General features: G+C 40.6%; 1 protein-coding gene across 1 annotated transcript in view; it reads left to right on the top strand.

Annotated features, from left to right (window-relative positions):
• The first annotated feature begins 8487 nt into the window (after window positions 1–8487).
• KCNIP4 (potassium voltage-gated channel interacting protein 4) overlaps window positions 8488–23319 on the top strand; it is a 152291-nt gene continuing 137459 nt past the window's right edge. The window contains exon 1 of the mRNA XM_053458329.1: window positions 8488–8575. Within this exon, the coding sequence (XP_053314304.1) occupies window positions 8488–8575 (88 nt within the window). The remainder of the gene's footprint in view (window positions 8576–23319) is intronic.

Genomic DNA, 23319 nt, shown 5'->3' with positions numbered 1-23319 from the left:
TTTTTTTGTAAAGTTAATTTGGTGAACCGACATTGTAACATGATAGGTGTTTTACATGCTTCACATTAACAGCTATGTGATATGATCGGTTAATATAATTAGACTTGTTTAGCAGTGAATAATTTACAGCTTATTCTAGCAGGATATGAATGATTAAACTCAACATAAAACTTTGTGATTCATACTGTTTTGTGTAATGATTGGAGATGCTTATTATTAAACACTTCTTCCTGTTTGGGTTATTTTCCCCAAATATAAAAGGGGTAATTAGCATGAAGTGTGCTTTACAACATTACAGTGTTAGATTTAATTAATTGGCGGTATTGTCAACTTAGTCTTATATTAAAAATACAGAAAGTCAGCTATCATTAAGATAAAACTGATGGCCTCTTATTGATTCTAAATCAAGGCTTAAGTACAAAACATTTGAGAAGCTATGGCTATAGGTTTAGATTTTCCTGTACTTAGTGTAAAAGAAGAGTCAAAAGTCAAATTATTGGTCAAGTTTTATTTAAGTAAAATTTAATGTCTTTAATTTGCACTTAAAGTCTATGTAAAGCTATTTACATATTAACAAGGGTTAACTTGAAGCTGTTTGTGCGCTACAACTTACAAAAAACTATTTGAATATTAATTACCATTCAAACTGCTTTCTAGTTGCTGCTAGTGCACATGACTAAAGTTGTAGTGGAATGCATTGGAGTTCCCTGTGCATACAGTATAGAGATTGCTATTTATGTTGAACCACACTTGTTATATTATAAAGGGGATGAGGTTAGGGTCACGGTTCACCAATCCTTCTCTAGAGTACCCAGTCAATGTGGCTGTAGTCAGGCCCGGACTGGGACAAAAAATAGGCCCGGGCATTTAAGCCTGAGCAGCCCATATTTATTTATTTATTTATTTATTGTTAAAGCCCACCCTTCATGTACCATCTTTGCATTTAATCATTCACACAAATCATTAACATATTCATTAATGCAGTCTCACAAATCATTCAAGCAATTCATCCACACATGAATTCATTAATTGTCATACGCATTCACACAACTCCTCCACACATTTATTCATTCATTCTCATACGCATTCACACTACCCTCTCTCATCATCTTATCTGCCCCTTCTCACTATGTTCCCCCTTTTCACTATGTAACCCCCTTCCCCACTTATCAATATGTACCGCCTCTATCTATCCCCTCTCCCCCTTTCTCACTACCTAACCCCCCTCTGCCCCTTCTCACTGCAGCCCCCTCCCTCACCCTACTTACCTTGTTGCCAGAGCAAGCAGCAACTGCGACCGCGCCTGTGGCAGGGCAGGATTGACTTAGGGGCTGATGGAGCTGCAGCTCCAGGCTAGTACCTTAAAATATGGCCGCATTAAGGCAGAGCCCCTTAAGCCCGCCGCAACTGCAACCGGGTCCGCCACTCTAAGGCAGAGCCGGCCTTAGGTGTTCTGGCGCCCTGTGCGGACTACTCCTCTGGTGCCCCCCATCCCAAAAAAAGAAAGGAATAAAAACTTGTAACAAAACTCCCCTTTCTCACTATCTATCCCCCTGTATCACTATCTACCACCTCTGCCTCTTCTCACTGTTATCATTATATACTGAGGCAGACATTGACGGTGGTACAGCATAATACTTATCACTATATACTGAGGCAGAAATTGACGGTGGTACAGCATAACACCTACCACTATATACTGAGGCAGACAATGACGGTGGTACAGCATAACACCTATCACTATATACTGAGGCACACATTGACAGTGGTACAGCGTAATCCCTATCACTATACATTGAGCCAGACATTGACAATAGTGCAGCATAACACCAATCACTATATACTACGCCAAACATTGATGTGGTGTAGGCCTACCACTTCATTGTCTGGCTTAGTAGTAGGGATGCACCGAAAAGAATTCTGGATTGAAACCGAAAATGCAGCATTTACCTGTCCGAAACCGAATATGACCTCCCCACACCATAAAAAAATCTAACACTTTTTGGTGTGTAAGTAACACACCAAAATAGGACAAAACAATTAAAAAACAATATTATATGTATATATATATATGATTGTTAACAGCAATCACATTCCTATCATGCCCAGGCATACCCAGATTCCAGGATGTACTCGCAGACTTGGCATGATAGGAGTATGATTGCCCTATCTACCCCTTCTCACTCCCTTCTGCCCCATCTACCCCTTCTCACTCCCTTCTCCCCTATCTACCCCTTCTCACTCCCTTCTCCCTATCTACCCTCTTTCCCCCGTCTCACGCCCTTTTCCCTATCTACCCCCTCCTAACTATCTACCCTCTCCCTCTTTGAAGTTCACTTACCTTTCAGGAGTCCTGCGGTGGGGGTGCAAGGCCTCTGCCTCCCAGCTCTGCCACTGTATGGAACAGTATAGAGTGATGGGAGTTATGATGTACTTTTAGAGCATAATTAGATCATGAAAAAGACATTGGAAATGGTACAGCATAACACCCATCACTCTCACACACTTACCAATCCACACATATATACCAATCCACACAGGGCCGGCCTCCACTCCAGGGGGCGCCGCCGCGGGGTCCGCCGCCGCCGCAGCGCGGTCCGACGCCCCTGCCGCCGCGGGGTCCGCTGCCGCCAGTATGGGGGCACCCGGCACCCCTCCAGAGACGGACAGTAATGTCCGCCGCTGGAGGAGCAGGCTCGCAAGGGAGCAGTATCGGAGGTCTTTAACAGACCTCCGATACCGCTCCCTTGTGATCCCCGCGGCAACAGCTGCTGTGCGCCGGGGTTTGCTGTCAGATCCCGGCGCACAGCACTGAAGCCGCGCCCACCGGTCTCCGTGCCCTCTGACCCGGAAGAAGAGAAGACAGAAGAACTAAGAAGAAGAGCGAAGAGGAGGCAAAGAAACTGAAAGAGGAAAGGTAGGAAAGCATAGAGTGACAGTGAGAGTGGATTGGTGTATATGTGTGGTTTGGTATATATGTGTGGTTTGGTATATATGTGTGGTTTGGTATATGTGTGGATTAGTATATGTGTGGATTAGTATATATGTGTGGTTTGGTGTATATGTGTGGATTGGTGTATGTGTGGTTTGGTGTATATGTGTGGATTGGTATATATGTGTGGATTAGTATATATGTGTGGTTTGGTATATATGTGTGGTTTGGTATATGTGTGGATTAGTATATATGTGTGGATTGGTGTATATGTGTGGATTGGTGTCTATGTATGGATTGGTATATATGTGTGGATTGGTGTATATGTGTGGATTGGTATATATGTGTGGATTGGTGTATATGTGTGGATTGGTGTATATGTGTGGATTGGTATGCGTGTGGATTGGTGTATATGTGTGGATTGGTGTATACGTGTGTGGATTGGTATGCGTGTGTGGATTGGTGTATATGTGTGGATTGGTATATATGTGTGGATTGGTGTATATGTGTGGATTGGTGTATATGTGTGGATTGGTGTATATGTGTGGATTGGTATGTGTGGAGTGGATTGGTGTATATGTGTGGATTGGTGTATATGTGTGGAGTGGATTGGTGTATATGTGTGGAGTGGATTGGTGTATATGTGTGGATTGGTGTATATATGTGTGGAGTGGATTGGTGTATATGTGTGGAGTGGATTGGTGTATATGTGTGGATTTGTGTATGTGTGTGGATTTGTGTATGTGTGTGGATTGGTGTATATGTGTGGATTGGTGTATGTGTGTGGATTGGTAAGGGTGTGAGAGTGATGGGTGTTATGCTGTACCATTTCCAATGTATTTTTCATTATATAATTATGCTCTAAAGTACATCATAACTCCCATCACACTATACTGTTCCATACAGTGGCAGAGCTGGGAGGCAGAGGCCTTGCACCCTCACCGCAGGACTTCTGAAAGGTAAGTGAACTTCAAAGAGGGAGAGGGTAGATAGTTAGGAGGGGGTAGATAGGGAGAATGGAGTGAGACGGGGTACATAGGGCAATCATACTCCTATCATGCCAAGTAGTCTATGAGTACATCCTGGAATCTGCGGGCATGATAAGAATGTGATTGCTGTTAATCATATATATATATATATATATATATATATAAAAATATTGTTATTTAATTGTTTTGTTATGTGTTATGGTGTGTGTGGGGGGGGGGTCATATTCGGTTTTGGCCAGGTAAATGCTGCACTTTTGGTTTCAGTCCAGAATTCGTTTCGGTTCATCCCTACTACTAAGCCAGACAATGAAGTGGTAGGCCTACACCACATCAATGTTTGGCGTAGTATATAGTGATTGGGGTTTTGTTACAAGTTTTGATTCCTTTCTTTTTTTGGGATGGGGGGGCGCCAGACGAGTAGTCCGCACAGGGCGCCAGAACACCTAAGGCCGGCTCTGAATCCACACATATATAGCAATCCACACCTATACCAATCCACACGTATACCAATCCACACACATATACCAATCCACACACATATACCAATCCACACGTATACCAATCCACACGTATACCAATCCACACGTATACCAATCCACACGTATGCCAATCCACACGTATACCAATCCACACGTATGCCAATCCACACGTATGCCAATCCACACGTATACCAATTCACACATATATACCAATCCACACATATATACCAATCCACACATATATACCAATCCACACATATATACCAATCCACACACATACCAATCCACACGTATACCAATCCACACGTATACCAATCCACACGTATACCAATCCACACGTATGCCAATCCACACGTATGCCAATCCACACGTATACCAATCCACACGTATACCAATTCACACATATATACCAATTCACACATATATACCAATCCACACATATATACCAATCCACACATACACCAATCCACACACACATACCAATCCACACGTATACCAATCCACACGTATGCCAATCCACACATATGCCAATCCACACGTATGCCAATCCACACGTATGCCAATCCACACGTATACCAATCCACACGTATACCAATCCACACATATATAGCAATCCACACATACACCAATCCACACATATATACCAATCCACACATATATACCAATCCACACATATATACCAATCCACACATATATACTAATCCACTCTCACTGAATATTTTCCTACCTTTCCTCTTTTCTCCTTACAGCTCCTTTTCCTCCTCTTCGCTCCTCTTCTTCAGTTCTTCTGTCTTCTCTGTCTTCTTCCGGTTCAGAGGGCAACAGCTGCTGTGCGCCGGGGTTTGTTGTCAGATCCCGGCGCACAGCAGATGTTGCCGTGCAGATCACAAGGGAGCTGTATCGGAGGTCTTTAACAGACCTCCGGCTCCCTTGAGTGATTTTAAGCCGGGTTCAACCCGGCTTAAAATCACTCAAGGGAACTGGAGGTCTGTTAAAGACCTCCGATACCGCTCCCTTGCCAACCTGCTCCTCCAGCGGCGGACATTACTGTCCGTCTCTGGAGGGGTGCCGGGTGCCGCAAGTTGGCACCCCCTGATGAGCGGCACCCGGTGCGGACCGCCCCCCGCCCCCCTAGAGTGTGACGCCCCCTAGAGTGTGACGCCCTGTGCGGTCGCACACCCTAAAGGGCGGTCCTGCTCTAAGGGGCCGGGAAGCCCCCACCAGGGCCGGCCTTAGGGGTCTGCGGCCGCACAGGGTTTAAATTAAAACATCGGGTTTTTTTTTCAACTTTATTTAACATCCTCCATGTTAAATAAAGTTAAAAAAAACTTTATTTAACATCCTCCATGTTAAATAAAGTTAAAAAAAACCCGATGTTTTAATTTATACCCTGTGCGGCCGCAGACCCGTAAGGCCGGCCTTGGTGGGGACTTCCCGGCCCCTTAGAGTGGCGGACCCGGTAGGTAGGGTAGGGGCCTGGAGCTGCAGCTCCATCAGCCCCTAAGTCAATGCGGCCCTGCCGTGGCCCGGCCCACCGGGCAAATGCCCGGTGTGCCCGATGGCCAGTCCGGGCCTGGCTGTAGTAAATATGTTAGACAAGTGGTGTGTGAGTTGGGGATTTAAAAAATACAATATTATTGAACAATGGATGGATTCTGCATTTTTTTAATCATTGTAAGATTTTTTTTTTTTTTTTTACGACATAGCTTAGTTGATCAATAAACCAATCATAGAACATGTCAAGTCTCAGAGTTGCTAACCCCATCGGGACCATGTTTGGTTTCCATGATTAGCATTCTTTTAAATGAGTCAGGAAATATTAATAACTATATATCAGGAACCAGTGAGCTATTTCCCAAACTTAATGATTTAAGACTCAGAGGGATAAAACTGGTTATATGATTTTTTTTTAGGTTTGACCAGATTGTTTAATACCATCCACTTGTCTCCAAAATGATCCTTGCACAACTGTTTCTATAAAACATTGACTCACCTTCCTCTGCCCAACTAACCAATATTATCTTTACTAGAAATACATGTCTAAGTTGACCAGATACCTGAAAACGAGGATAGGCAAAGTGCCCATGCAAGGACACTAGTGGCAAGGTTTGTGAAGGCCCATAGAACATCATTGAATTGTTCACTAGACAATGGGTCAAAATGTGCCGCCATATTGCCCTGAGTTCATGTTATGGTCACAATGACAGGACTTTTAGTGACATCCTCTCCCTGGGTGTCAGGGTTCCACCCTACCAGCCTGGACTATGTGATAATCATAACATTGTCATGTCTACCTGCAGCCACTAGTGGCCACCCTTTCCTCTCAGCAGCACCCCTTTCTAATTACTTGGGACAGCTGAGCCACATTACCTGAGTTTAACCCTGCCCTGCTCTGCCCTTCAGCCTGGGCCTTTGCATTGTTTGGCTTGGGTTCCTGTTAGTCTGCTCGCAGCTAAAGCTCTGTGGACTTTATTCTGATCTCTTGTGTATGACCTTGGCTATGTTCACGATTTGTGTACCAGACCCTGGCGTGTCCCAGACTTACCTACCTGTCCAGCCGTTTTCAAGCCGTGTGCCCTGCTTGAGGGCTTCCAAGCCGTGTGCCCTGCTTGAGGGCTTCCAAGCCGTGTGCCCTGCTTGAGGGCTTCCAAGCCGTGTGCCCTGCCTGAGGGCTTCCATGCCGTGTGCCCTGCCATTCTGAGTACCTCTGTCCTTTCTACAGTTCCCCTGTCCTCGCTACAGTTCCCCTTTATTCTTCAATTCCAGTCCTGCTTTTCTGTCTGTTGTGTCCCTGCCTGTACCTACCTACCAGTTATGATGCATCAAGGGGTACAGACAGAGCCCCTGGTATCCCCTGCAACTGCTGGCCCGGGTCCTGACACCAGGGAGAGGACATCACCGGAAGCGCTGCCATATTACCCTGAGTTCAAGTTAGGGTAAAATTACGGAACTTTCCGTGACATCTTCTCCCTCAATTTTTTTTTCCGTTTAATTCATGGGAGGTCTGGCATTCCTTTTCGTGGCTTCTCATGGATTGCCGTATTTACCAAAATTCTGTACACCATTAGCAATGTTGTGTCTGCATGAAGAATAACGTGTGTTTTCACAAACTAGGTGATCATGTTTGTCTTATGTTCCTAAGTGATGAGATAGGCATTCAAAAAGTGTGTTCGAGACACTTCGAGGAAGAGAGAATGGATGCTGTGTGAAGACCTAGGAGAGGTGTTAGAAACCCCTACCTTTAAATTATAATCAGTTTAAGTTAAGCAAAAGCCAAATGTTTTGCTTTGTATATTAATCAGTGCCGAGGGCAGGCTGTGTACGCTAATGAGCTCTGGGGACACGCAACATATTGGAAATCAATATGTTGAAACTCTGTTGATCTTTGGAGGGTTAAACTATATGTCAAGCCAATATTATTTCATCAGTACTTCCTAATCAACCTTTAATTTCTGTTTCATTATAATACTCACAATGTATTCCAGTTAAAATCCAAAACATGGGCAGGAATTACAAACTCAAGAAATTGATTTTGGTTGTTTATGGAACACGTCCTTGGCTGAAGTTTGTACGTTGGCCCTGAAAAGCCTACGTCTCAAAGAAATATTGGCTTGCATCTATTCTCCTCGATCTTTATTTATTTGCAAGAAAACCCATCAATGAACAAATACATTAATCATATAGTGTTCGCAGTCTGGATTTCTGCAAGTACACTAGGTTCAAAGTACAAACTCCTCCTCTAGACTAAAAAGCCAGTGAGGTTGTATTTGATAGAGAAAACACTGTGCATGTGAATCTCTCTTGTAGCATATCCAGTTAACTACACGTGCATCACCGGACAGGCTGTCTGCATTATGTCACCGTAGAACTTAAAGCCTGCAGTCGATCGTATTCTCATCATCAGCACATAGCTGCTACCCTCTGCTGCTTCGCTATATGTGGAATACTTATTTGTCATCCTCTGCATTGATTAAAGAAGACCCCAACATTTTTAAGGAATATTTGAAGTGATTGATCATTCATTTTGAAAATAAAACAAAAAAGCCAAGAAATTTCATCCTGAACCTAAAGTCCCGTGCTCCATAAAATGAGTACCTGCAGAAAGCGCTGCAAAAGGGAGATACTGAAGTTTATACAATATCTTGTGAGGCTCGCCACTGGCTCTCTTCACGCAGGTAAAGCTGTTTTGGTGATGTTTTGTATTTTGTGTTGCTTTGCTGTGAAATGTTGATGGTTGCTATCTTTGAAATGACTGATGCTAATGTACTGGTTTGCAGAACATTCTTTCGCTATGGTGTATATTCACTACACATTGAGTCGGATTGTTCATTTGAGCTGTAATATGGCATTTTGATGAGTCTCACCTGGAGTGAAGGTTGTGTTTACCATCAATAAAGCATCAATGCAATTCTCCCTCAACCCACCATTTAGTGAGTAATCCCCTATATGACCTCTCTGGTCCTTTGGGATATGGTGGCCAGCTTTCCCTTTAACTGGGAACACTTTTGGAAACTTATAATATAATGCTGCGTTAAGATCACTGCTGCTATGCTTGATGTTTTTTTTATTTTTTATTTAAACATCTAACTTTGTATCTTGGGGTTACAAACTTTGTATCTTGGTTGTGTCTTTTACAATTTTTTACAATCAAATTAAATAACTCAAATTGTTAATTAAGGGTTGGTTTGTGCAGTTGCAGTGCTCTCTCTCTCTCTCTCTCTCTCTCTCTATATATATATATATATATATACATTTATATATATATATATATATATATATATTATATCTTAACTATGAAATTGTCATTGTTCTATTGATACAAAAATATTAAACAGATATATCTGTATGGAAATATATAGTTAGAATAAAACATGTCTCCCTTACTGCTTTAATAAGCAATGAACATATTTAACACATATACATGTGACGTCCCCTATAGTATAGTATTCTGTTGAATATTACTATAAAACACGATATTACTTTCCCCACTCGTAAACAACTGATCTATTGTATCCTCAATGGTTTATGGTGTGACTGTGGAGGATGTAAACAATCAATACATTGATCTAGAAGGTATTCACCAAATGTATAACTCAAAAGAGAAATTAGCTCTACATCTGTTAATGCTCTAGATCTCTAGTGAACTTTTAAAAGCTGAACGAGAAAAATGATTTCTAGTACAGCTGAAATTTTTTGTTGGGAACATGTAGTTGTCATGAAATCAGGCACTGATAGGCTGTTGCCATATAAATTGAAGAAGCTTCTTAAAAGTTCTCTGTTGTTTTTATGTAAATTAAACCTTCAGAGGAAAGCAAAAAAAAATGTGAGTAAAATAAGCAATAAACACAATTTTGATTGATCTATACCCTTTCTTGCAATTCTGCTGGCACAAGCATTGTAAATAGTCACATTTTGGAAGCTTAAACCCACCGTAGACACTCCATGGTATTTTCCCGAGAAGTCCATCCATCTATATAGGATTGTATTGGAGAAAAAAGCTGGCAAATCATTTTAGCGTGTTTTCGACCAAATACATGTAGGCTATGCTGTACTCCAAATTGACTCGGTGCGTGTTAATTTAGTTTTTGCTGGGCTTGTACTTTTATTTTATAGTCTTCTGTGTCAAAAATCAATATCGATTGATCGGTAAACGTTATTGGTTTGCTATTGGATATTCAGTAGATAAAGGACATAAGTGCTCTTTCTGTTTTTTAAGTTTTCTACAAATATTTAATATCTTAACAAAAGCACCTGTTTATTTATTCTATTAATATTATTTTTTTTAGGTAAAGAGACTAAAGCGTAATTATACATGCTGTTCTTGGACATAATCTATACATTTATAGAATAATTGATTTAACCCCTTCGCGACCTTTGCCGGTTCAGGACCGTCATGACAAGAAGGTCACTAAATGACCTTTGACGGTCCTGAACCGTCAAAAAGTTAAATAGGCTTAGAAAGTGATCAAGGATCACTTTCTTCGCTTAAACGGCCTTGCTGCAATGCCTCGATGTCGAGGCATTCAGCAAGGCCGAGATCGGCATCGGGGGCCATGTCTGGCCCCTCCCCGGGGCGTCAACAGCCGCCATACATTGTATGGCGGCGGACGCCCGTTTTAAAAGCGTTTAGGAGGCGATCAACGATCGCCTCCTAAACTTAAATGGTGTCGCTGGAATGCCTCGATCAGGAGGTATACAGCGACACCAAACACTTACCTTTAGGTGGGCTGTGACCGCTCCGGAGAGCGGTCACAGCCGCAGCTGCCGGTGATCTTCGCCATCAAGTAAGATGGCCGCCGCTCTGAAAAAAAATAAACAAGAAAAAGTTTGCTAGATGGTCTCCAGACCCTCTAGAGAACTGGCTCCACTTGCTGGTTGAATACAGGTACTGCATTCAACCATGCAAGTCAATGGAGCCCAGCTTTCTAATCACTATGTGATTAGTAAAATATTCAAAAAAAAAATAAAAATAAAAAAAAATGGAAAAAAAAAAAAAAAATGTGCTAACATTTAAAAATAATTATGCAGTGATGTCACTAGATGAACCATCCAGTACCAGCAAAATGTGTAAAAAAAATATAAAAAAAGTATTAAAAAAATAAAAAAAATAAAAAATAAAGTTTATTATTTTGAGCAAGTGCTAAAATTTCTCAAAAATCTCAAAGAGTTAAAATAAAAGCACTTCAAATACCCAAGGGGTGTCTAATATATAAAAAAAATGGCTGATGGGGTAAATTGGAGTGGCCTAGCTCACAGATAGGGCATAGGTACAGACTGACCAAAATGGAGAAAAAAAGCGCACTTCCCAAATGTGGCATTTTAAATCTGAAACAACCCGACAAACCCATGCATGTTGGGTATCACTGCACTCAGGAGATGTTCCTGAACACATATTGGGGGTTTGACAGTGACATATACCAGAACCTGTATATCTATAACTAAAGTACAATTTGTGTGAAAAAAATTACTATTACAAAGTTTGACAAAGTGTAGTTCTATAATTGGTGCATGGAAAGGGTTAAAATAACAGCATTCGGAATACCCTGGGGTGTCTAGTTTTCCAAAATATATGGTTTGAATGGGTTAAATTGAGTTAACCGGCTTCAAAGATATTCCAAAGAGGAGATGGAGGCAGAATGACCAAATGACCACCTGAATTACGCATGCCCCAAAAGTAGCCTTTTACCAGCCAAACAATCTGACAAACCCATGCATGTGGGGTATCGCTGTACTCAGGAGATGTTCCTGAACACACATTGGGGTGTTGTTTGATAGTGACATATACCAGAACCTGTATATCTATAACTAAAGTACAATTTGTGTGGAAAAAAAATAAAAAAAATTACTATTACAAAGTTTGACAAAGTGTAGTTCTATAATTGGTGCATGGAAAGGGTTAAAATAACAGCATTCGGAATACCCTGGGGTGTCTAGTTTTCCAAAATATATGGTTTGAATGGGTTAAATTGAGTTAACCGGCTTCAAAGATGTTCCAAAGAGGAGATGTAGGCAGACTGACCAGATTTGTTAAAAAAGATTTGGAAATCATAAAACGCTGCTTGTACTTATTGCCCTATAACGTACAAAAAACAGCAAAAAAACATAAAAACATTGGGTATCTCTAAACTCTGGACAAGTAGTAGAATCTATTTAGCTAGTTTTTTTACTTGCTTTTTTAGGTGAGTAAAAGATTTTTCAAATAAAAGTCATAAAATGTCTTTTTTTTCAAATTTTCACCATGTTTTTTTTATTTTTTTTATAGTAAATAAGATGATACGATCAAAATAATGGTATCTGAAGAAAGCCCATCTTGTCCTGAAAAAAACAATATATAACTTATGTGGGTACACTAAATGGGTGAGGAGAAAATTACACCTGAACACAAGCACCACAAAAGTGTCAAAACAGCCACGGTCCCACAGGGTAGAAAACGAAAAATGAGCCCGGTCCTTAAGGGGTTAATAAAGAGCCTGAAAGCTGAGTCACAAAGAACGCAACATAGAAATTATGTTTTTAAGTTATTATGTACATAATTCTGAATTTGTCTTAATTGATTTACTAAATTGTAAAAAAAACAGGGCTTTTTACTGTGAAAATAATTCTGGTACATAATTACCGTGTAGCTAACAGTCTAGTCTAGGGGACAAAAAAATCTCCTTTAGTGTTCGCTGGCCATCTTAAAGTTATTTCATGTTAATAAAGGGCACAAAACCTATCTGTTACTTTAATAAATGTTCAACTAAAATAATGCCAGTATAAAATAGTGCAAAATATATTTTTAATATTGATAAAGGCTAGTGATAACCATACCTGGGAACTCTCCAGGTTTGGCATGGAGAACTCTCCAGGTTTGGTGGGTTTTGACACGCTCCACTCCACACCCAGTGGGGTGTCACTCGGAATACCCTTTGATGTTGGTGGAAAAGCCCCCCCCCCGACATCAGTGGAAATGCCCTCCAACATCACGACGCCAGCAGGACCGCAGGGGTAGGCTCTGGGTAGTCGCAGGTCACAAGTTCTCAGGTATGGTTATAACTTCTCATTCACTTATGTGTACGATATTTTCTGTTCTGTGCACCAGGTGCAGATTCACAATGGGGCAATAGAGGCACTTGCTATGATGCAATTCATATATTTGCCTCCACTGCACAGCAGGCCTGCAGTATACAGGCAGCCTGGTGTGGTCCTATGATTGTCTCAAAGTTTTGGTGTTCTTGCTCCTGTTTCCTGGCAAATCTGAATCCAGAAGTTGTGTATAACTCCTGGCCTGTTTGAATCTGTACAGGAATCTGGCAAGTGCTTTACTAGCTACAACTCAGCTCTTTATGTATTTGCCTCTACCCGAGACTCCACACTATTGGGCTCGACGAAGTCTGTGGTCCCCTATGTTTGAGCTCAACCCTTGGGTAGGTTAATCAGGGTGAATAACTCCTGTGGTGTGTGCTCCTGGGTTCTGGTCCTGTGACAGCTCCTTTAGTTGTCGCATACTGCAGTTTGTAAGAGTGAAAGCCATGGCCCTCTGCTTAAAAGGAAAGTCCAATGTGCCAGGATCCTCCAGCCAGGAGCCTGCCCCTACACAAAAATACATCCTTTTCGGGTAGAAGCTTGGATTTATGGGATGTATGGGAGTCTGTGTGCATATCGGGGAATATCTCGATTAATTCGGGTGTATATAGCCATATGTGTCTCCATTTATCTGTGTAGATGCACAAGGATAGAAGCATTATCTCTGCTTCCATTATCTCGACAAGATTTATTTTATTTGATTAGATCGATACATTCAGTTATCTAACCCTGACGCAGCTTTGTCGGAACATTTCCTTTACATGATGGTCCCCTGACTTTTTCTGTGGTTTTCTTTCATACCCCTTTAAATATGATTCCTGGGCATACAACTGGCAGGCTCTCTTGCACCCATCCTGGTTTGACCAGAACATTTCAGGAATAAAGATTTGTGTCACAAGTTCTGGACTTACCTTTGTAAGTCTGGGCTGGTAGCTGTTTCCATCATATTTTCCAAACAGAAGTGGAGGCGAGCTGTGTGCCAGCTGCCCCGAAGATAGACTGAGCCTTCATGCAGTCTAAGCTAGTTGCATGGGGGGCATGTGTGTCTCTCTTTCATCTATTTTTTTTTCTCTCTTCTTTTCTCTCTTATCTACCTTTCTCTTCTCACTCGTCTTTCATTTCTTTTTCTGTGGTTCCATTCTCTCTAATGAACAAAAACCCTTTTGTCGTCAATTATAAAACCACACCCTGGCCACAACAAGACTGCCCAGTTAATGGCTTTGCAAAGCGACAACCATACTCCAATCCTAGGCTGAATTGTGCTGCTATTCTGTATGGGTGAATTTAAAAAAAAAAAGTTCCAGGATTGCAGAAGGGAAATGCATTTCCTATGTACCTGTACTTTCCCTAAGCCTATCCTTTAGTATTCAAGCACCTGCTGAAAACATGCAGCTGCAAGCTACAAAAGTGTAAGCTTCTATACTTCTGATGGATATATGCATGTAATTTATCAGTTCCTAAAATTTGCTCCTGTTCCCATGTGTGCACGTATGCAGCTGGCAGATGCCTTGGCACTGAATCCATGTCCCATCCCCCAAACATCCAAGGCTATACCTAGATGTCCAGTCCAAGGAGCTTGGAGGAATGCCGTATATGTAATGCCAGGTAAGTACCTTTAGTCAATAATAAAACCATTGGTGAAAACAAATCAGCTTTCTTTCTCTTGAAGGTGGTCCTCTAGGTAACATGCATTTATTAGTAAGGTCACTAAGAGCATTTAGCAGCGCTTGGAGACTTCACGTGCTTAGCAACGCTCTTTGACCTTTATATCATTGTGCAGTGCTGCGGAATATGATGTTGCTATATAAATCAATAAATACTAATAATACTGTAACAGTATTTGCTTATTTTGGCTTTTCTAAAATACCGAGGATTTAAGTAGAGAGAATCCCCTGATGATCAATCAGTACATTTGGATGGTACTTGGAAATAGTTGGTGTTAATTATGCATGTTTGCTCACCGATCACTACTCATCACATTTCTTTGATCAGAAGGTCAAAAGGGCACGCATGTTTTGAACGGGTTTTGCAAAATTTAACATATTGGAGTTTATGGTATAGAGCCAGTATAAAAAGCTCTATATTACACAAACACAATGGGTAATATTTTATTGCTAGAGTGTGTTTTAAGTACCATCCAATTTTCAGTTGTGCTCTGTTCTTTTGTGGTATGGTTTTAAGCATTACCATGAACATAGTAGAGGCCGTATCATCTTTCCCTACCAGGATAAATTATTAAATGGATTTTTATAGTATGTTTCACTTATGGCATTGCCCCTAGTTCTTAGCCAAGCCACAAGCTTGTATTTGTGTATTATCTTATTACTTAGGGGAAAACTAGGGATTACATTTTGCTGCCTCAGGCTAGGAAACAACCTGAACCACATCTTTAGAAATTATGTCTCCATCATTTGATGTACCTTCTATTTCATTGAACAATTACTTACTGGTGCCTTATAGACTATTAATAGGCCAAACCTATTAAGAACCAAAAAATGTAGCACACAAACAGGTATCAAATAAAAAAATAAATTTTATATAGTAAATAATAAATTTGCCAATTTTATCAATTCACACAAATCTCTGAAAACAAGGAAACAAATGAAAAGAAAGCAAAGAGCTCCGAATTTTCATTTACATTACACTAGTTCATTCACTCTCACTTACGCTCTCTCACACTCTTTTCAGCAGAGAAGGCAGTGAGACATTCAGAGCGTAAAGTGAATGAGAGTGTGAGAGAGCGAGTGAATGAAGGTTAGTGAAAAAAAAAATTTTGTTTACTAATGTAAAATACCCTCTGATTTTCATCCCGAAAGGGCAGGAAACAAAAAATGTGTCTAAGTCGTTTTTTGTTTCTTTGCACAAGTCTAGTTAATAGGGGATTGAAAACAAGTTGACAAGGTGGTGTGACCACACTGCAAACCTTACTACATTTTAAATAGCTCGAAGGGGGTTACTTGGTTATATATATATATATATATATATATATATATATATATATATATATGTGTGTATATATATATATATATGTATATGTGTGTGTGTGATAGAATGGATGTGTAAGTGAGGGGATGGGCATGGCACAGCGAGCCTGTAAGTGATGTACAGACCCCATCCTGCAGGGCAGCATCAATACACAAGGGGGGCAGCTAGCCAGGTTTCAGCATGTATTGTGCATGATAGGAGTGTGATTGCTATATTAAATATATATGATTGCTAAGAGCAATCATACTCCTATCATGCCCAGGTATACCCAAATTCAAGCATTTACTGGTTGCCTGGGTATGACGGGAGTGTGATATTTCTGTTAGCAATCAAATATATTAATATTGAAGGCCACGGGGGTCAGTATGGGCCTGAGTGGACCGTTGACTGGGTGCCGAGCAGGGATAGGCCTTGGCGGCATTTTTTGAATGTTGGGGGTGGGGTTAACGGTGGGGGTATTTAAGGGATTGGCGCCACAGGGGTAAGCACCATTTTTTCTGTCACCTACCATTCGCTGTTTGTCCCACCCTCCCTCCCCTTTTTTACTTTGGTGTTTTGATGGCTTTGGTATGTTTGTTCTGTCACAGTCGTGCGTATGCTTACCAGGTATTCTAAGGGGTTAATGCTGATAGGAGAGCATTGGTGGTGGGAGGTTTCCTGGCAGGTGGAGCTGGGGACCTCAGGTTTGGGTTTGGGCATCTCGGTATGTCCTTCCCTGTGTGGTACCTGGATAACCTGGTAAGCTTGGGGTGGTTTTACATTAAATGGTTAATGTTTATTCATGTTAATTTATGTTATTTATTGTTCAGTTTGTTGGTCATTGTCCTGTTAACGCACCTATTTTTGGTTTTAGGTCTGCGTGGCAATGTCCGGCATTTAAATAAAATCGGCTGTGGCCTTTTCTACCCAAATTCAGGTTGTCGTGTTTTTATTGGGGGGTGTGGTTATGTGTTGCATGGATGCCTAGCACGAAAGTCGAGGCTACTACAGTCATGTATATATAAATAAATATATATTTCATATACATGGTATCATTTTTTTAAAGATCCTGCTCTTCTGTCTGCTGTGTGCCTGTCTACCTTGCACCATGAATCGCAGTGTACAAACAGACAACACTATCCCTGCACCGAGGCCTCTCGCTAACCTGGTTACCCAGTGTGTGACAGGGGGTCATTTTTGGTTTCAGTTTCGTCCTGAATTTTCGGTTTCGGTTTAGAATTTTCATTTTGGTGCATCCCTACTTTTTAGATGACCTCATGAACTAATGTTAGCTGGTTAGGTAAGTTATTTAACAAGAACTGAATAATAAGGTAATAACAAAACTAATTAAAACTTTGTTAAACAGTTTATTGTGGATCACTATGAGCTCCTACAAGAGTGGGATGCAGTTTTTTGGGAGAATAGCACTTTTATGACAGCACTTTTCAAAGCAGTCACTTTTGGCAAATATGTGTTGGACAGGACTACTTTTTATATTTACATAGCTAGTCTAATCCACCATTGCCACTTTCCTATCATCTACCAAACGCTTTATTGAACTTAGTCTATTCTAATTTAAATAAGCAATTTCTCTGCCAGCGTTACTCTTGCCTTCAGGGAGAAGTGCACCGCATTGTTTCACAGTTCTTTGCACACCAAGGTTGCAATCAGAGTAATAATCGGACATTACAGCTTACTGCAACGTTTCCAACTATTTGAATGAAAATGTTTTTGTTCTAGTAATTTAAAAAAGTGAATTTCCCAGAGGTATAACAAGGTCATTCTTTGTTAGCGGGATATTTGGAGTACGTTGTTCTGTTTTCAAGAGAAACTGAAAATTCAATGTGGAAATAACAAAAATGAAACACTTTTTTGATTTGTTCTATCAAATGTTTAACACATAACTAGCATACCTAACTATGCAAACCAAAAATAAGGGATGAAAAATAATTTTTCCCTAGTGCGGCTTGATATATAAAAAAATGCAATTTTCTACCTGTTTCATTTTTGAGAATCTGCTAAAGTACCTCTTTAGTTTAGTCCTAAACATATTATTTTCTCACTTTCTCGATTACATAGATTGTGTCAACTCTGTTCCTATTAGGACTGGTTTCAAATTGCTTCTGTTCTTTTGTTTCTGTGCAGGTATAAATAGAACAGGACAGTATTTTCCCTTAGTAAAGGGTTAATCTGTTAACGGCTTTTGGAGAGAAAGGCTTTGTAATGTGCTGCTTTATCTTCTATTATCAAGAGTTCATCTTCCATACAGACAAGACTTGCATTGCATATAGCAGTGGTTAGGTCAGGGCCGGCCGAAGACTTAACGCCGCCTGGGGCGAGGTTTAAAATGACCGGGGGGGGGCCGCGCGCGGCATTTTAAACTTCGCCGACGCCATCCCCCCCCGGTACTTACCTTTAAACAGTCCTGCGGCGAGTCTCCCTGCTCTGCCACGGTGCCGGCTTGTAATGCTGAGCGCCGGAAATTGACGTCACTTCCGGCGCTCTGCATTACAAGCCGGCACCGAGACCGAACAGGGAGACTCGCCGCAGAGGAGAGAGAGAGAGAGAGGGGGGCGCCAAGCGGGTAAGCGAAAACCACTCGGTGCCCCCCCCTCTCTCTCTCTCCTCCGCTTCAAAAACAAAAAAAAAGTGCTTGGGGCGGCAAAGTGCCGCCCCTTCTAAAGTGCCGCCTGGGGCAATTGCCCCAGTCGGCTCCATTGTAGGGCCGGCCCTGGGTTAGGTGCACACATGTTTATAATGTTTGTAAGTGTTTAATATTTTTTTAATTTTGTTTTACTGATCACATAGTGATTAGTGAGCTGGGCTCCATTGACCTGCATGGTTGGCTGCAGTACCAGTAAAGAGACCCTCTGCGAACCCTTTTCTTTTGAATGGGCACCGCCATCTTGTTAGAGGCAGCATGTCTCTAACAGGTGGCGTTTTGAAACACTCGTACGAGCGATCTAACAGAGCCCCTGACTTTTTTTTGTGTTGCTGAATATCGAGGCACTTCAGCAACACTGGCTGAGCTTTTTTATATAAATATTGTTGTGTTGTTGATACGTAAAACCTTCGAAAAACAGAATAAATTACTGACAAAATCATTTGGCTCATCCAGTCTGCCATTTTTGTATTATATTCAGAATAACCTTATGTCTGTATGTTGAACACTGTTACACTTATTTAATACCCTCTCAGCAAACTAAAACTTCCTAACATGACATCTAAGCATCTATGACCTCTTGTTCTAATACCGCTCTTACTTTGAAATATAATTCCTTCTTGTACTTTCAGGGGTGAGTTGGCCCAGGGGCCCTGGGTGGTTTCTAGTCATAGTATACATGCAGCTTTCAATGCAGGTTCCAGACATGGAAATGTTTGTTGTTTTTGGGGTGACAACACAGTCCCCCAATACTTTATATTTACTTTTATTTACATTTATCAACATTGGGTTGCAATTGCTTCTAATTTACGTATTAGCTATTTGGCTTATTATTTAATCTCTTATATATTACAAAGAATGGGCCCTAGAAGTGATCCCTGAGGTACTCCACAAGGAACAAGACCTTTTTCTGAATATTCACCATTAATTAAAACCTTCTGTCTCCTGTCATTCAGCCGTTCCTTAATCCATTCAGAATTCAAACCCAAACATTGCAATTTGTTTATGACTCCTCTATGAGGAAGAATGTCAAATGACTTCATAAAATATTGATTATATCTACCGCTTCCCCCTTGGACTGGTATTTTAGATCCCCAATCAATTAGTGTAAACGTTGCGGGTACTGGGTCAGGTGGGAGTCTCTGTGTAGGAACAGTTAAATGGTCTGAACTCTGCAATTTGCCATAATATATCAATTGCAATATGAAATCTGAAAAGATAAACGCTAAAATTGTGTAATAAAAAGTCCAAATAGGTATAAGATATATGAATAACTATATAGATTCACAAACAGGGCTCCAGAAGTACCCATGGAGCAACATGCGTATGCCTTGAAGAAAACAATATATCCAATTTAAATAACAGATACAGTGTAGCTCCAAGCTGTTTAATGGCGGTAAATGCACATATAAAGGACATCGACAGCAAGGTGCACCAATAGGCAGCCAACGGACCTTTGGAGTCGAATAGCGCTATTTATTGTGAACACACAGCTGTCCGCGTCTATTGAAACGCCTCCCTTCCAACTTCCCAAGAACTTGCTGACGTGAGCAAGCTATGGCATCCTCACAGGCCCAAACAACAAACCAAAGTATGATTTCCTTGCAGGCCCAAACAACAAACCAACACGTCAAATATATTTAAAGGCACTGGACTGGAATACATTATTATTTTTTTAAAAAAAATCCATCTTAAAATAAAAATAGAAAAAAATATCTTAATGCAAAAATATCCATTTATTTCAATAAATTAAATAATATAATAACTAAAGTGTATTTTAAAACAGAAAGGGTAGCACACCGTAAAAAACATACACATTCAGATTCTGGGGTGCTGCTGAAATGACCAACATGTCCACATAACAAAGCAAGAGATCAGAGCACACCCATCAAATACTATTTAAAAAACATAAATATTGAGCATTCCGTCAAATTATATGGCCGTGTATTGCTTAGTCCGCCACTACATCAGAGTCCTATCTGATTTTACATGGTGCTTCTCCATCCTCATTTTCAACTCAGGCTGCCCCTCCTGACTCAGATAGGGGTTAGAAGAGGGAGAGATCCAAGTGGGCAGCTTTGGGAAGACCCCACAAATGCCTATTTTTGTAATCTCAAATACAAAAGTGCAACTTGTAAATAACACACACATGCTTACGTACATTAGAACATACTAATATGTACTTGTTAGCTACAATTATTCCTTGATATCATCCCGTTTCTTGTCGTACATTTTAGTTTGTGGCTAAGGTACCCAAGCCTTACTTAGATCATTTATAATGTTAATAAGATGGTTATCGCTTAATAATGTAAATATCAATTTTGGTATTTCGGACATCCTCTCTGCTTCTGTCAAAAACATTGTTATTTAAGGCTCATCTGTCTTAAATAGTCTCTCGTTCTTTTGTTCAAATGCCTCCTGCTAATAAAATGGTTTAAACGAATGTATTTTTAATACGGTCCCGGTCTCGTTGTGCCTGTGCTAGTGGATTAAAAATTAATTACTACAAGGGATGCTTTATGCCTCTAAAAACGCAAAGCAAAGTGAGCAATTTTAAGTCTGCCTGTGGAATCTAGCCTAAAAAGCATACTGTATCTAACAGATTTGTCTACTGAAGCACTTTTTTTGTGGGTTAGAGATTAATAAATCAATGCAATTTACATTTACTTAAATGTGCTGTGTCTGGCTTTATCAGCACTGGCTTATTTAGTATCAGAAAGCAGACATTTCTCTTTAAAATTGCCAGCCTGAAATAAATAATTAAAATATAAAAAAACTGAATTCTCTTGCCATACCGTGACCCCACGGAGCCACTAAACAGCCCATCTTTAGAGAATCGCTCCTCTGGCCACCCCACCCCCCAGGCCAGTTCACCCCTGAATAAGATAAAGTGCCAGACACGTTCATAAAAATGTGGTCATTACATTATTTTGCTTATTTTCTGTTTTATTATTTGACATTAACAGGAAGAAATGGACGAGAGGACCAGATGATAGTTCTTATTTATCAACAATCTCTTTGTAAACAACATTTGGGGTATAAACTGATTTACTTGAGGGAACCAAACCACCTATAAACATGCCTGCCATATCATTATGTCACAGATTTGAAATAAAAATGATGTTCTTGGATTAGAAACTTTACCGATGTTTTTGAAAAGAATATTCAATGCGTTACCGCTGTGATTTCTACTGGGACATGTGCCATTTTAACGAGGGTGCCATGTAAGCCTACACTCAATCAGCTCACCCTGCCAAAGTTGCTTAATGGACTTGTGGCCTGAAATAAATTGGTAATAGTAGCAGTATTTCTTAAAGAGTTGTCTAAATAGAGCTGTGATTTCCTGTGCAGGGAGTAAGATAATACATGTGGTCAGAACACTGTCTTGCATATCCTCAAAAATAGATTTTCCACTTCAGCGCCAAACCGATGAGAATGTTTGATGGCCTATTTTGTGTTTTTATATATATAACATCCTTCTCTTCATAGTTTTTATTTATTTAAAGGACTAAAGGGATTTTTAATGTAACTAATGAAAATAAGTCATTGCCTTTCAGAACGAGCGCACCCTAGGGTTGGACACCCGGCTAGTATCAACCCGTTGGAGCCGGTGCCAGGAAGGTGAAGCAGGCAGAATATGTGAATCCTGCACACCACAGTGGGTTTAGTGGTCGCACAGGCCTGTGGAATACCTTTGTGAGCATATATAATATATAATAATATAATATATAATAATATATACACCAAAAACTAAATGAGTTTATTAACCCTTAAAATCCCCCAAAAAGCAACTAATAAAAATATACAACTATGTGCGCAATCAGAGAAAATAATTTATTGATCAAGCATAGATAAATAAGCAAAACATGGCCAAGTGGAGTGGATCTTCATCAAGGACATCAATTCAGGTATGAACTATTGTCCCTGAAGACCCACTCTTATATGTATATACTAGCTGATGTACCCATCGTTAAAATGACAGTAGGTGTCCCACCCGCTTCCATATCTAACAAATCAGTATAAATTGGCTGGCCCTCTGTTCTTCCCTCCTGCTAACTATCTCAGTATTGAAAGCACCTCCATTCAGAGCGCATCAATGGCAGTGTTTGGAGGACCATGTGTACATGTGTATCCGGGGGCCTGGGCTGCACCGAGTATACTGACAGCATGGGGGTTCGTCGGGAGAGCCCAAACCATGGAAGGTCTCCAATCTATTGTTAAACTCATCGTGACTGTGTGTCCATGGCACTCAGAGCGGCTCCATGCCTTTTATGTAGATAAACAGTATTTTCCTCTACGATGATTCTTTGGCCAATATACAAGAGAGAGAGAGAGAGAGAGAGAGATCACAAGATACCTATTCCCTCTGTTATTTGATATATATATATATCATACAGAAAAATGTGACTCAAACAGTTTTTCTGTGGCAATGCTGCCCCCAAACTGACTTCTTTGTTTCTTACACTTACACATCTATGCTCACACACTTACACAACTATGCTAACACACAAACACTTACACATTCGTGCTTGTACATACAAACTCTTTCACCCACACATACACACATACATGTTGACACTCACTTATATATAAATATTCATGCTCACATACACACCTAGGTTCCACTGGGTCGCTTAATGTAATGCTGCTTCATTCCTCTCTCCCTGTACTGGTTCAAAATTGTTTAGAAAGGGCTCTTTTGACCCGGACCAGCGTGGTCAGCACTCC

This window comes from Spea bombifrons, chromosome 1 (genome assembly GCF_027358695.1).
Source record: "Spea bombifrons isolate aSpeBom1 chromosome 1, aSpeBom1.2.pri, whole genome shotgun sequence".
Classification (NCBI taxonomy): domain Eukaryota; kingdom Metazoa; phylum Chordata; class Amphibia; order Anura; family Pelobatidae; genus Spea; species Spea bombifrons.
This window is presented reverse-complemented; position numbering and strand designations above follow the sequence as displayed.